Here is a 13,138-nt window from a genome sequence, read left to right as displayed (position 1 = left end):
CAAAGCGCTCAACACAATTTGAGCCTCGCTTCAAGGCTTAAGCGCGCCTTTGATAACACTGGGATGAACATGATCTTAATGGACCAATTCAAGATGCCATAGAGGCTCCAACTACATAAATGGTGGTAGATGAAAATCTCCGGATGGAATAATTTTTAGTTAGACATAAAAAAAATTAAGGACAAAAATGCTCACTTTAAACTTCGTAATGCATTAGTAGAGCATTTATGGGAATAAAGTAATAATTTTGAAAGTTGAGTGTTTATGTGATTGTATTTCACTTTTATTTCAATTTGTCCATTAATTAGTATATTATATAATATTTTCTTGCAATTTATGTTATTTAGAAATATAGAATAAAATATAAATTTATATTATATAAAAAATTTGAAATAGTAAAATTTTATATCACATGAAAATTATATAAAGTGATTATTTGGGAAAAAGAAAGAAAAGATTTATATTATGAAATAAGATAATAAGATTCTTTTTTAGAGAGTAAAATAGAGAATTGGGTTGGAGTTGGTTGTCTAACAAAATAGAGAACTCTATATTTAGAGAGTAAAATAGAGTATAAGGTTGGAGGTGCCCTCAGGCTTCTATTTCCAGATGTTCTCATACTACATCAACAACAAAAAGCTAAAATCACTGAAGTTTGGAGTAACCAAGGTTGGGATCTCAGTGACAGAAGGCCTCTAAATGACTTAGGATATGGATAGATTCATAGAATTCCTCAATATTCTCAATTTCATCAAAAGGAGTCTCACTAGAACAAGATAGATTACGGTGGCTGAGAGACAGTATAGGGATCTTTTCAGTCAAGACAACAATTATATGAGGAATCAGAACAACCACCTTAATATGTAGTGGCCCTGGAAGCATTTATGGAAACCAAGATACAATACAAAGTGACATGTTTTGTTTGGTCAGAACTAGAGCAACAACTATGGCAACACCAACACCAGCAAGACAGGGTGCGCCTGAGCCAACTATTGGGGCTGCACCCCGAGGGGGAGCAATGGAGAGAGGCCATGGTAGAGGTCGCAGGAGAAGGCCCACTAGAGGCAGAGGATAAGCAACTGGTCCAACTAGAGATGGAGTAGTGACCCCTCCACTGGTTAACGAGGTAGCGAGAGAGGGTGATGAGGGGGAGGATGAGCAGATTCATGAGAAGGAAGCACCACCCCAGCCTACTCCAGAGATGATCAACCAGGTTCTCACTTATCTTAGCGGGTTATCTTATTAGGGTCAGGCACCCCCGCGTTTTCTGCACTAACAACTCAAGTACAAGGAGTACAACATGCAGCTGTTGTGGCTCCCCGCATGGATGCATCCTTGGAAACATGCATGTTTCTTCGATTGACTACAGGGCCTATAATGACTAGTGACTAGTATGATCTCTTTATTAAGTTCTTAAAGTTGAAACCTCTCATCTTCAAGGGTACTAAATCTGAAGATGCTTATGATTTCCATGTGGATTGTCACAAGCTACTTCATAAGATGGACATAGTGGAGCGATTCGGTGTTGAGTTTGTTACCTACCAGTTTTAAGGGGATGCCAAAATGTGGTAGAGGTCTCATGTTGAATGTAGACCAGCAAAGGCACCACCTATGACTTAGGCAGCATTTTCTAGCTTCTTCATGGAGAAGTATATACTCGGACTTTGAGGGACAGGAGGAGAGATAAGTTCCTGAACATAGAGCAAGAAAGATGTCGATTGCAGCCTATGAGGCCAAATTTCGTGCATTATCCAGATATGCCACTCAGCTTTGCTTCAGTCCGTAAGAGCGGATTCGCCGCTTTGTGAAGGGACTGAGGTAAGATTTGCAGATTCCAGCATTACAAGTAGCTGCTTCTGCAAAATCTTTTCAAGAAGTGGTTGATTTTGTGATAGAGGTAAAGGGGGTGAAGCCAGATGACTTCACCAAGGTGTCAACATTTAAGAAGTTCCGTAAAGAAGGTGAGGAAAGTGACTATAGATTTGGGTGAGTTTTTGGGTCTAGGCTAGACATATAGTAATATGGGTGTCTATAGACTCATTTACTTATGAATTATGCATGTTTAATAGATTGAAAACGTTCGAAGGCATTGAAGAAAGGAAAAGTTTTGAAGAATTAGCTTGCTCGACTTCGATTCCTCGGTGGAGGTAGATTAGGGTTTATTCTATGTGATAGATAGACTCTTAATAGTGATTGATAATCATTGAGTGATGTTGTGAATTTCTTTATGTACTTGGTTGTGTGGTTTGGACAATCTATGTGTTGTTTGTGATTGGTCTGAAATCCCGAGACCGTAAAATTTATAATCTTGAACTTTCTCTATCAAAGTGATACCTTGAATAATGAAGGCATGATGAAATATTGTTAATGAAGTGAAAAGTGGTGATAATAAATTAACGATATATTTGGATCGGGTGCCACGAGCTGGCACGATGTTATTGGATCGGGTGTCACGTTCCGGTACGACAACATTAAAGGAAAACATATATAAACAATGTAATGTACTCAATCTCAAAGAACTCAATTCCTAAAATAGCTTAGTTTGGAGGCATGAGTCCCCATGTGTACTCTTGATATTGTTGACTGATTACGTACTTACTTTAGTGTTGTTGTCACTTGTTCATGTTGGTTGTTGCTTGCCACCTACTAAGTGTCATAGTTGATTTTATACTATTACTCGTTGCATATTAGTTTCTTCTCTTGTTTTTTGAGACTGAGTACGTTACGTTATTACGTTGTTGATATATGTTTTCCTTTAATGTTGTCTTGCCGGAAAGGGGCACCCGATCCAATAACATCGTGCCGGCTCGTGGCACCCGATCCAAATATATCGTTAATTTATCATTTATTATCACCACTTTTAACTTCATTAACAATATTTTCATCATGCCTTCTTTATTCAAGGCATCACTTCGATAGAGAAGGTTCAAGATTATAAATTTCACGGTTTCAGGATTTCAGACCAATCACAAACAACATAGATTATCCAAACCACACAACCAAGTACATAGAAAAATTCACAATATCACTCAATGATTATCAATCACTATTAAGAGTCTATGTCTATCTATCACATAGAATAAATCATAACCTACCTCGATCGAGGAATCGAAGTCGTGCAAGCTAATTTTTCAAAGCTTTTCCTTTCCTCAATGCCTCTGAACGTTTTCAATTTATTAAACATGCATAATTCGTAAGTAAACGAGTCTATAGACATCCATATTACTATATATCTAGCCTAGACCCAAAAACTCACCCAAATCTAGTCACTTTCCTAAAGTTCAAGCCTAAGGATAAGTCTCAATTGCTCTAATTATCATCACTTTAATGATATTAGAATTATACAATACACCTAATATTTAATTACATATCTCAATATATTAAATCTCACTTTATAATATGATGACAACTTAATAAAATTCAAGATTAAAGTCATTGGCTTCGAAAAGTAGTGGCAACAACTCTAACCCAAATTTATCATATACTATAAGCCTAATTTATCAAGTCAATGATTGGCTAATCATTAGTCCATCAACCAATTCATTATCACCTCACTTTCTTATTCAAAATCCAAACTCCCAGCACATCCGCTAACACCCACTTTCAATTCATATCTAACCATGAAATATTATTATATAATACTTAACCCCCTACCATTAAATAAGGACATTGAAGATTCAGAACATTACCTCGATGTCGGTCTTCCTTGTTAGATGCCACAGGTAAAGTTTCTCGCCTAGTTTTCACTTTTCTTTCTTGTACAAATTATTTTTTACCCTAATTATTAGACCAATTATAAAAGTGGTAAAAATGGCTCACTACTAATTTTAATGTTATTTTCTTTAACCACCGACTAAAGTAATTATTAAAATTACCCCATTAGTTATATACCTATAGTTACGAATAGTCCAAAATACCCATTTAGAATTTATCAGAAGAATCTTTTATGAAATAAGAAGTTATAGTACCCAAAACGACCTAATGGGTTGTTACAATGGCTGACGAACACCCAGCAGAAAACACCAAAAATAGTTGGGAAAAGGGAAATATAAGTGTAATGTAACGCATGCGTGTTAACACCATAAAGTTAAATCTGGTTATTATTCTCCCAAACAGTAATAGAGACTAGCATCAGAAAGAGGAAGAGTTACCGTAAGAGATATATTCTTACTGTGGCAGTAGCATATGTGGGTCCAGATCCATCAATGAAAATTAGACGTTTCTCTGAAGCTTGATCCATAGCCTACAGATGATAGTCAACAAATCAAGAGAACATAGGATGAGAAAAAATAATGGTGACAACGACGATGACAAAGATGATGATGATAATAATAATACTACTAATAATAAATATTAACAACGATAACAATTATTACAATGACATCACAAATAGCAAATAACAATAGGAATAGTAACAATACTAAGGATGATGACAACAATGATGCAAAGTAATAATAATGTGGAAAACATTCCCTCAGTTTCAGAAGGAATGGACAAGTTAGGAATATGAGAGTACAACCATTCAATTTTCTATCGCAGTTCATCATATTTTCCTAAAATTAAAATTATATAAAAAGTATTGTTACTAAATCTTTTACAACTAAGAATATTTAGATAAAGCACACATTGAGGATAAAATGAGAGAAATGACGTTTGAGATGGTTTAGCCATGTCCTACGTCAATTTATGAATGTGAAAGTGTTAACAAAGAACGAGGTAAACCTAAAATCACATGAAAGAGAGTTGTCTCGAAGGACCTATAGTCTCTTGAAATCCATGCAGGCCTAAGCAAAAATAGGGAACCCACCATTTCTCCACGTGTTACAATTTTTTTAAAGAATAAATTCCAAAAATAAGGTAAAAAGTCTTTATGCTAGACTCTTTACAATATATGACAAAACTACGCATGTGGACATTACAAATTAAAACATTATTTTAAACTATGTGGACTCGTCACTTTCATGGTACACTCTTAGTGAATGCAATGACATGGGTATGGGTGGTTCACATACTACTTTAAGATAGAATAAATCCCACTAAAAGTGAAAGCGGCCATGTAGAATACATACCAATATCGACTTTTCAAACCCAAATCTTCATGTAACATCAGATTAATAGATGACTTTTAAGCAATAGCCCAAAATTGAAAAAAAAAGAAGAGGAATGCCAAGCATGAGATCATCTCTATCTATGGATCAAAAAAAAAACCCGTATCCATGATCGCATGGATTGAAAATATTAAGGAAATGTAAATTTTTAGATCGAATTCAAAGTTTGTTTGTATGATGGAAGTCATTTTCCATGGTAACTATTTTTCAAGAAAATGTTTTCTAGTATTTGATTGGTGAGTAGAAAATAGTTTCAGAAAAACATAGATCCATTAAGGATTAATAATAATCTTGGCAAACCAGGTAATGCTTTGATTCAAAAATTTACTAGTAAAAATCAATATTGTCTAGGTGTTACTTGAAATAAATAATATAAAGTTAAAAATTTATGTTATAGTCTCCAATAAAAGATATGAAGTTAGAAGTGTAAATAGAAGTTCGGAAATGACTTGCATCGATATATGAGGAAAGTCATTTTTCTCATTTTGATGGAAAACATTTTCTAGAAACCAAAATGTTGTCGTCATGGAAAACATTTTCCTGAAATGTGACTTCCATCAATCAAACACACTTCCATCAATCAAACACACCACCAGAGAAGTTTTGAATTATTGTACAACAACATTAATAAGAAGAATTACCAAACCTTATGGCTATGCTACCTTCTCAAGCCCTGAAATATAGGGCCCAGCATGAACACTTCCTATGTCATCTGTTGTAGCTGGTCTGAAATTCTGCACTTCAACAACATCTGAGCCTCGAAACTGGAACACAAGATAGCTTGATTAGTTGTATAGGTGTTTAATAACATCTCTATATGCATCTTACTAGTGTGCATGAAGGTTTTGGACATTTTAATTAGACACAAATCTCCCCCTCCTTCCCCCTCAAAAAAAAACCCAAATGGTAGAGTTCTACCAGGAATTCTGTTGCCCTCCTATGATCACCATAGTGGTAAAGGTCCTATGACAAAGGAAAATTCACCGGATCTGACTTCATAATATCTCCCATAAGTTCCTAGGAGAAACTGCTTCACTCTAGCGTAGGATGGTAGCTCCTATAAAATCCTTCCTGTATATTGCTAACACTTAAGAATAGGAGGTGGCTCACACAAGGTTTAGCTAAATAGCTGAAATGGGAGTGTCATTAGGTGGCACATCATGTAGGAGAGTAATGACACCATTTGGGATGGTGATCCAGGCCAATGTCACAAGAGGCTTGGTTTAGTCGGTTTACTATCGGCGTGCATACTGGATGACATTGACTGTTACATGCAGGTTTGGCTTTTATGTCAACAGGATGTTGAGCATCAACAGCCTGGAGGACTTTGGAACCATTGCCAGTTATGGAGATCCATGGGAGAGCAAGGCAATAGAATTTATCACATGTTAGCCGAAGTCCGGAAGTTATGCACTATTATAGTATTCGTGGATAAAATTTCGATGTATGCCCATCTTCATGCACGCCTCACTAAGCTCTGTGTTGCCGAGGAAGCTGTCAAGCTATTCTTTAAGAATGTATTGAAGTATTGGGGCTTGGCGAGGCATATCATTAGTGACTGAGACCCTCACTTTACTGGAAACTTTTGGAGAGAGTTGTTGGACATACATGGCACGGGGTTGCACTTTCCTACTAGCTTCAACCCGTAGACAGATGGATAGATGGAGCGAGTCAATGCCTTCTACTAGCTTCCACAATAAAGTTGCAATCAGTATAGCTCAGAGCCTCAGAATCATGTTCAACATGACTGAACAAAATAAAATGAAATTGATTGGCACTTCGTCAAAGAGAAAGTTATTAGTCGCACCTTGAGTTTGTTTCATGTAGCGTCAGAAAACAAATAGCGTATGTGCTTACATAGGGCCTCAGCAAAAGGACTTTTCATACTTCGGTTTGCAAGTTGGGCATGTGCAACATCTATGCTTTAACTTCATGGAACAGATTACGTTAATTAATTAGCATGATTTTAGGAGACTTCATTTTTCCTTTTCCTAGCGTAATTTTTATAAAATTATCTCACATTTTATCCCAAATTTATTTTCCTCATCTCTAATTCCAAATGACCCCTCAAGAGATACCCAATCTGTTTGTCTTTTATCATCACTGGTGAAAACAATAAACACAAGAATCAGCATTGACAAATAATTGTGCTGTGTTTGCATACCTTTGAAGTCAGTTTCATCTTTTCCAAAGCTGTCAAAATTGCAGGAACTCTAGAGTTGCATTCTGGATGTGATTCCTGAAAATTTTTAGTGACTGAATTCCAAGAAATAGATATTCCCTAAAGCAATGACCTAGTAAAGAGAATCAACAAAAGATTTAAGCTAAATGTTAGGATGGTGAAGTTTACGCAGTTCTTACCCTAAGGAAATCATGCAACAAAATATTAACAAAAATCAGTAGAAATAAAAGGAGTTGTTCTATGATGTAACATCCGGCAATTTGAAATAACAATGAAGAAGCTTAGAATTGGAAATAGTTATTTTTGGAAAGAAATTAAAAAATCTGGAAATTTAGCTAAGTATGAAAAAAAATGAGTTTTTGGCCAACTTTGAACAGTAATAACTACTAGCTCAAATTGATTTAGGTGTAGTTCCAGTTATGTTTGGGAAGCTCGTGGAATAATCTTTCCAACGCCGCTGAGTTTTCTCGATTCCGAGTTCGTATGAGTGAGTTATGCCCTTTGGAAATGGGCTGTTGGCAGGGCAGTTTAGTCCGAAATTTTAAGGGTAGTTTGGTCTTTTCCCTCACCATTTCTTTTGGTTATATTAGGGATTTAGACTGATTTTTTTTATCAGTTTTTCCCTTTTTAAAAGAGTGAGAGTTAGGGTTCTTGAGAGAAGAGGAGAAGGAGAAGGAGAAGCAAGATTCGTAGAGATCGTCGTGGATTTCGTCGGGAGTGATCCCTATTAAGGTATGTGAGATCATAGTGTTGGGTTGGTTCATTCCCCCACACGCCAAACTCGTTTTAATTCCGATAAACGATTGATTGTGTTGTTGAAGTCTGTGGTTGTGGTTGTTGAAGTTGTGGTTTTGTTGTTGAAGTTTCTTGTTGATTTGGGACATGTTTCCGGTTGTGTTTGTGAGTTGAAATCTATTGTATGTTGAGGGGTTTATGATTCTAAGTGTTTGGGGCTGGATCCATTGAACAGGAGGTTTAGAGTTGGAAAAATGAACGAGAAAAGTCGAGTTTTCGGGGAAAAGGGCTGCAGCGTCGCGCCAGCCAGCGCGCCCCAAAAGGGACTCTGAAGGCCAGCCCTTGGGGCGGCACGCCTTGCAGAGCGCCCAGCAGGCCCCTCTGAAGTCTGAAGGCTGGCGCCCCGCACCTCTCAGAGCGCCAAGGACGCCAATCTTCCCCATTCCTTCCCCACTTTTTCATACATGTTCCTTAGTAATGTACCTATGTTTTATAGTTGTTTTCAACACTCTAAGGTACATTTAGACATCCTGAACTCATCCATAAACATGAGATCATTACCCTTGAATCCATAATTCAATTCAAGGCGAGTTAGGATCAAATTCAAGTGAAGTTAGAGCCAAACTTAAAAGTTAAACAAGTCAAAGCAAGTCTTTAAAGTTTTTCAAGCGTCTTTATTGAACGTTTTAACTTCATTTTAAGGCTCAAGTTCCAAGTTAAGTATATCCAAGTTAAGTATAGAGTTTCAAGTTAAGTAAAGAGTATAGAGTTTCGAGTTAATCCAAGAGTAAGAGTCAAGTTCATTTCTCAAAAGTTATTAGGGAACTAAGTATTCCCAAAGAAGTTTATAAATGTTTTCACATTTAAGATGATATGAAACTGAGATTTCCAAAAGATTTTTGAGCAGTTTGAGTACTATCTCTTTTTGAGAAAAGATGAGTTTTGCGAAAGAGTTTCTAAAACATGATTAGTATGACAAATCGAGTATGTCATCAATGTTTAAACAGTATTGTCTCTAGATATACCATCAATGTTTATGCAGTATGACTTTCCCGAGTCATCAATGATCATATTAAAAATATGGTTTTGATATGTTCTTTTTAGAAAGAGTTTTCAAGTGCCTTTGGGCTAAGTTTTGAGTAATTATCTCAATTAAAGAAAGATGTGTTTAAAACACTAATGAGCTAAAGTATTTTTGGGAGTAGTCTTGAGCACCGAATTGGGGACACGAGTTCATATTAACTCAACTCTCCATAAGAACCATGTAGCCAAGCATGGGATTTGACGGGTCATACTTTTTAGATGATCACATAAAGTTAAGCTAGTGGATCCACTAAGTTAAAGTTAAAGTAAGGTCCTATATCACGACAAGGTATAGGATGGTCCTTGGGCAATGTGAGGTAAAACGTTGTATCACCACTTAGGCATGTAGTGGTGGTTGTCGGCTAGAGAACTCCCACAGTAGAAATTGCATGGTTCCTCGAGGGTTTCTACTTAGTATGGATGGGGGTATGGGACTTCATTCATGCATTGCACAAGTAGACTTTGAGAGGAAGCATGGTATTTTAATGATATTATAAATATGATTTTTACGTCATGTTTTAAATAGTTTTACAAGCTTTATATGTTGCATGTGCCTTATTACTTTATATCGAGTTCAGTTACTCATGAGTTGAACAGAGCCAAGGTAAGTTCTCTTTTGTATCCCTTTCAAGCTTAAGTTGTTGTTTAGCTGTCCAGCTCGCATACTCGTACATTCCATGTACTGATGCCAGTTGGCCTGCATCTTATTATGATGCAGACGCATGTACCCAGGATCAGCATCCAGCACGCCGTTGATCCAGTTGAGCACTCCAGAGTCAGTGGTGAGCCTCTTTGCATTCCGAAGGACTCGATTATTTTGTTCTCTTAGTTTTGCTTTATTAGGATGTTGTCGGGTCTGTCCCTAGATCCATCTCAGTGTTATAGAGGCTTCATAAATAGTCAGTCAGTTAGTTTTGAGTCACTCATCTATGTATATATGTAAATATTCTACTTTGAGACTCAAGTTACCTTTTTGGCCAGATTTTATCAGTTAGGTTGTTTTTATGACCTTTCATTGCATTGAGTTATTCTGTTGAGTTAGGTTTCCGTTGAGTTGAGAAAGTCAGGTCAAGGGTTCACTTGGGGTCAACAATGGTCTTCAAGTGCCGGTCCCGCCCAGGGTGTAGGCTCGGGGCGTGACATATGACATCCAACTAAGTACTTTGATTAAGGATCCTTGCACTGTAGGAACCTGAAAACTCAGATGTATATCAACTACTTTAGCCAGCAAAATTAAGGGGCAATGTCATAGGAGTGAAAAGTTTAAGATAGAATGGCGCATTTCTACCCAAAGATATTTTGCAAGTGAAATCTAGTCTAAACAAAAATATTAAGCAGCAAACTATCACACTTGAATAGAATCAAAGTAAATATATTCAGATGATTCAGGCAGCATCTCACAGAACAAGAAATGGCAGTGGCACAATTTATCAGTCCAATGTAACCACACGACAGACATGCTAGGAAAAGAGAGAATGCCTCAGAAAAGCTGCAAAACTACTGTTAGAGAAACATCAAGCAATAAAGGTAAGAGTTCCTACAGGGACAATCCAATAGAATTCGAACAAAAAAGGTAAGAAAATTGGAGAACATTTTGTATTTTCTAAAACAGAAGATAAAACTATCAAGCTTTCGACTTCTACATTCCGGTCTCGTTATGTTAACTTTAACTATTTGGTCGTGCATAGCTGCTCAGCATTACAAATAGAGGTACTCAAGTCTCAAGATAAACAGAAAAACCAAATCAAACCTAATTAAATTTAACACCCATATCCAGGGGAAGAAAACTTAGACAGACAGATCACAGTGCGCAATGGGGCATGAGAGACGGAGTTCCTAAAACTAAAATTCTTGAAGTTTGATTCTTTGAACATTGAGCAATAGAACATTTCCTCTGACTTCTTACCTAATGATAATTAAGAGATTTGGTTTGCTTGGTGGGGTATATGCTCACTAAGTGGCCGTCACGGCCCTTCAGATTTGGGTCGTGACATTGGATTTCACTTAAGTCATATAATTTTGAATTAAATGATTAATTTGGAACTTATTGACCGAAAATGTTGACTTGATCCAACGTGTCTTGAATTTAGGATTTAGCACAAGTATTGTATGGACTAATCCAATAAGATTTAGATGTCTACGATGTGTTTTGAAAGGGAAAGGCATAGACAAATTAATAATAAAAACCTGTCAATCTCCAACCAGCCGAAAAGTGGCACATGCCCTCAATTTAAATAGGCTTCATGTTGAAGGAGGAATGATACCTGGAAAGAGAAGGATCCTATTGTAGGACATTTAACTAAAATGTCACTGGAATTGAGATTCAGAACTTTAGCATACATGAGTTCTGGACATCTGATAGAGAATAAATGGCACCTTGCAAAGAACAAAAATCTAGGCTTTTCTTACAAGAACTTTGTTCAATTGCAGATAAGTGAACCTTGGAAATAATATCTACTTTTCGCACATGAAGGCGACAGAATGACGTGCAACTACATGGAACAGAATAAGCACAACTTTCTCTTAGGGAACATATATTAACATTATCTACCTAATTCTCAAAATAATATCTTAGTAGGAAAACCAATAAGACAACTGTGGGAAAAAGACACACAGTGAGAATATAGAGAAAGAATAACCGTAAAGGCAGTAATTTGCTAATCTTAGCAATTAAATGGGCGAAAAAAAAATATTGCTACTCCCTTTGGGCAGCCAAAACTGGATAGGAAGTTCATAGAGGTTGTAATGAACTTGATGGCAGCATATTTTGAGGTTTATGACATATAACAGTTCTATGTTTCAGATTTCACTGCCATTTAAATTGATCAAGACACTTGAAACAATTCGAACCCCCTGAGGAGATTCTTCTACAAAAAAAAAATGTTAGGCCGTAAAAGAAGAGAAAATTTCTAGTTGCAACTCTGATATTAGAGTTTGGGTAGATTCCTCCTCAAGTCATAAGCGGTTGCAAGGTAAACACTTGATCAAAACCGTAGCACCATATATAGCTTTAGTTTAACTCTCATGGTGGGCATCAAAAAAGAGAGATAAAAGTTTCTCCTCATGAGCTGGGTCCACAACAGTTTTAGGAGAAGAATGAAGTAAATGATTCCCTGGAATCACAAAGCTAGCTTGACAATGCATATGGTAAGTAGATTTACTTTACCTGATTATGACCCATTGCAGGAGCAGCAGCATATATCACTTTTGCACCAACTGCGATATGATCAGAAGGCAAGCCAACATTTCTTTCCTTCTGATTTGAACAATAAATGGTGCCTCGAACACTCGTTGAAGAATATCCCTTTTCTGGTCTGATGTGCTTCAGGAGATCTCTATACTTAATGGTAATTCCATTTTTGGAATACTTCTTATGAGAGTAAACGTGATGTCTAACATAGAACAGCAAGTTACCTGCCAAAAGGAATTGAAATAATTATGTATATCCATTGAAGAGAACAGCAGACCATTTTGAAAGAACAAACAAAACAACTCTGCAACAACAAGATTTGACATGATGATCATAACAGTAGGAGTATTCCAACAGAAACTGTGCATTTTCAATGAGAAATACTTTCTCACCTACAACCAGGCCTATCCAAGAAAACATAATCAAATGATAGTTTTCGAATCAGATAAAAGTTTGGTTCATTAATTACACTACTAAAAAAACAGTAAAAAGAGACCTAAAAAGGAGACCTCATGAGGTCTTTTTTCCGGAAAAAGAGACCTAAAAAGCGACCTCAATAATAGGTCACTTTCATGATTCAAAGTTCACTCAACCTCCAACTTCATGAAACTAATGTAACATACTTGTAAATACTTGGTGTTTCCATTATCTTAATAATCAAATTGTAAACTTGTTCTACTTAATCTTGAAGCATTTTGAAAGAATATTGGCTTCAAGTTAGAGTTATCTTTTCACGACTGCAAGCTAAAGTTATTACATAAAATAGTTGTCACAAGCATTATGAAAGGCACTCAGCTGACTTACGTTTGCATGTGCTAAAAAGGGCATTTCAAGTTTGTA

General features: G+C 36.4%; 1 protein-coding gene across 1 annotated transcript; it reads right to left on the bottom strand.

Annotated features, from left to right (window-relative positions):
- Nucleotides 1-4,102: 4,102 nt before the first annotated feature.
- Nucleotides 4,103-12,666, bottom strand: LOC125858691 (histone deacetylase 14, chloroplastic-like). The gene is made up of 6 exons (XM_049538518.1): nt 12,576-12,666; nt 12,275-12,522; nt 10,271-10,300; nt 7,273-7,347; nt 5,771-5,872; nt 4,103-4,243 (listed from the first exon to the last, which is right to left on the bottom strand). The coding sequence occupies exons 1-6, from the start codon at nt 12,664-12,666 to the stop codon at nt 4,148-4,150; spliced, it is 642 nt and encodes a 213-aa protein (XP_049394475.1). The 3' UTR covers nt 4,103-4,147.
- Nucleotides 12,667-13,138: the final 472 nt, after the last annotated feature.

Source organism: Solanum stenotomum, chromosome 1, assembly GCF_019186545.1.
Source record: "Solanum stenotomum isolate F172 chromosome 1, ASM1918654v1, whole genome shotgun sequence".
Lineage (NCBI taxonomy): Eukaryota > Viridiplantae > Streptophyta > Magnoliopsida > Solanales > Solanaceae > Solanum > Solanum stenotomum.
The sequence above is the reverse complement of the archived record's forward strand: the minus strand, read 5'-3'. Positions and strand labels throughout refer to the sequence as shown.

Excerpts from the sequence above, each read along its gene's own strand:
- LOC125858691 (XM_049538518.1), bottom strand. The coding sequence starts at position 12,666 with ATGCACAGTTTCTGTTGGAATACTCCTACTGTTATGATCATCATGTCA. Across the intron at positions 12,523-12,575 it reads TTGTTTGTTCTTTCAAAATG|GTAACTTGCTGTTCTATGTT; the intron begins GTCTGCTGTTCT and ends TCCTTTTGGCAG. Across the intron at positions 10,301-12,274 it reads CTGCAATGGGTCATAATCAG|GTTCCTACAGTGCAAGGATC; the intron begins GTAAAGTAAATC and ends CTGAGTTTTCAG.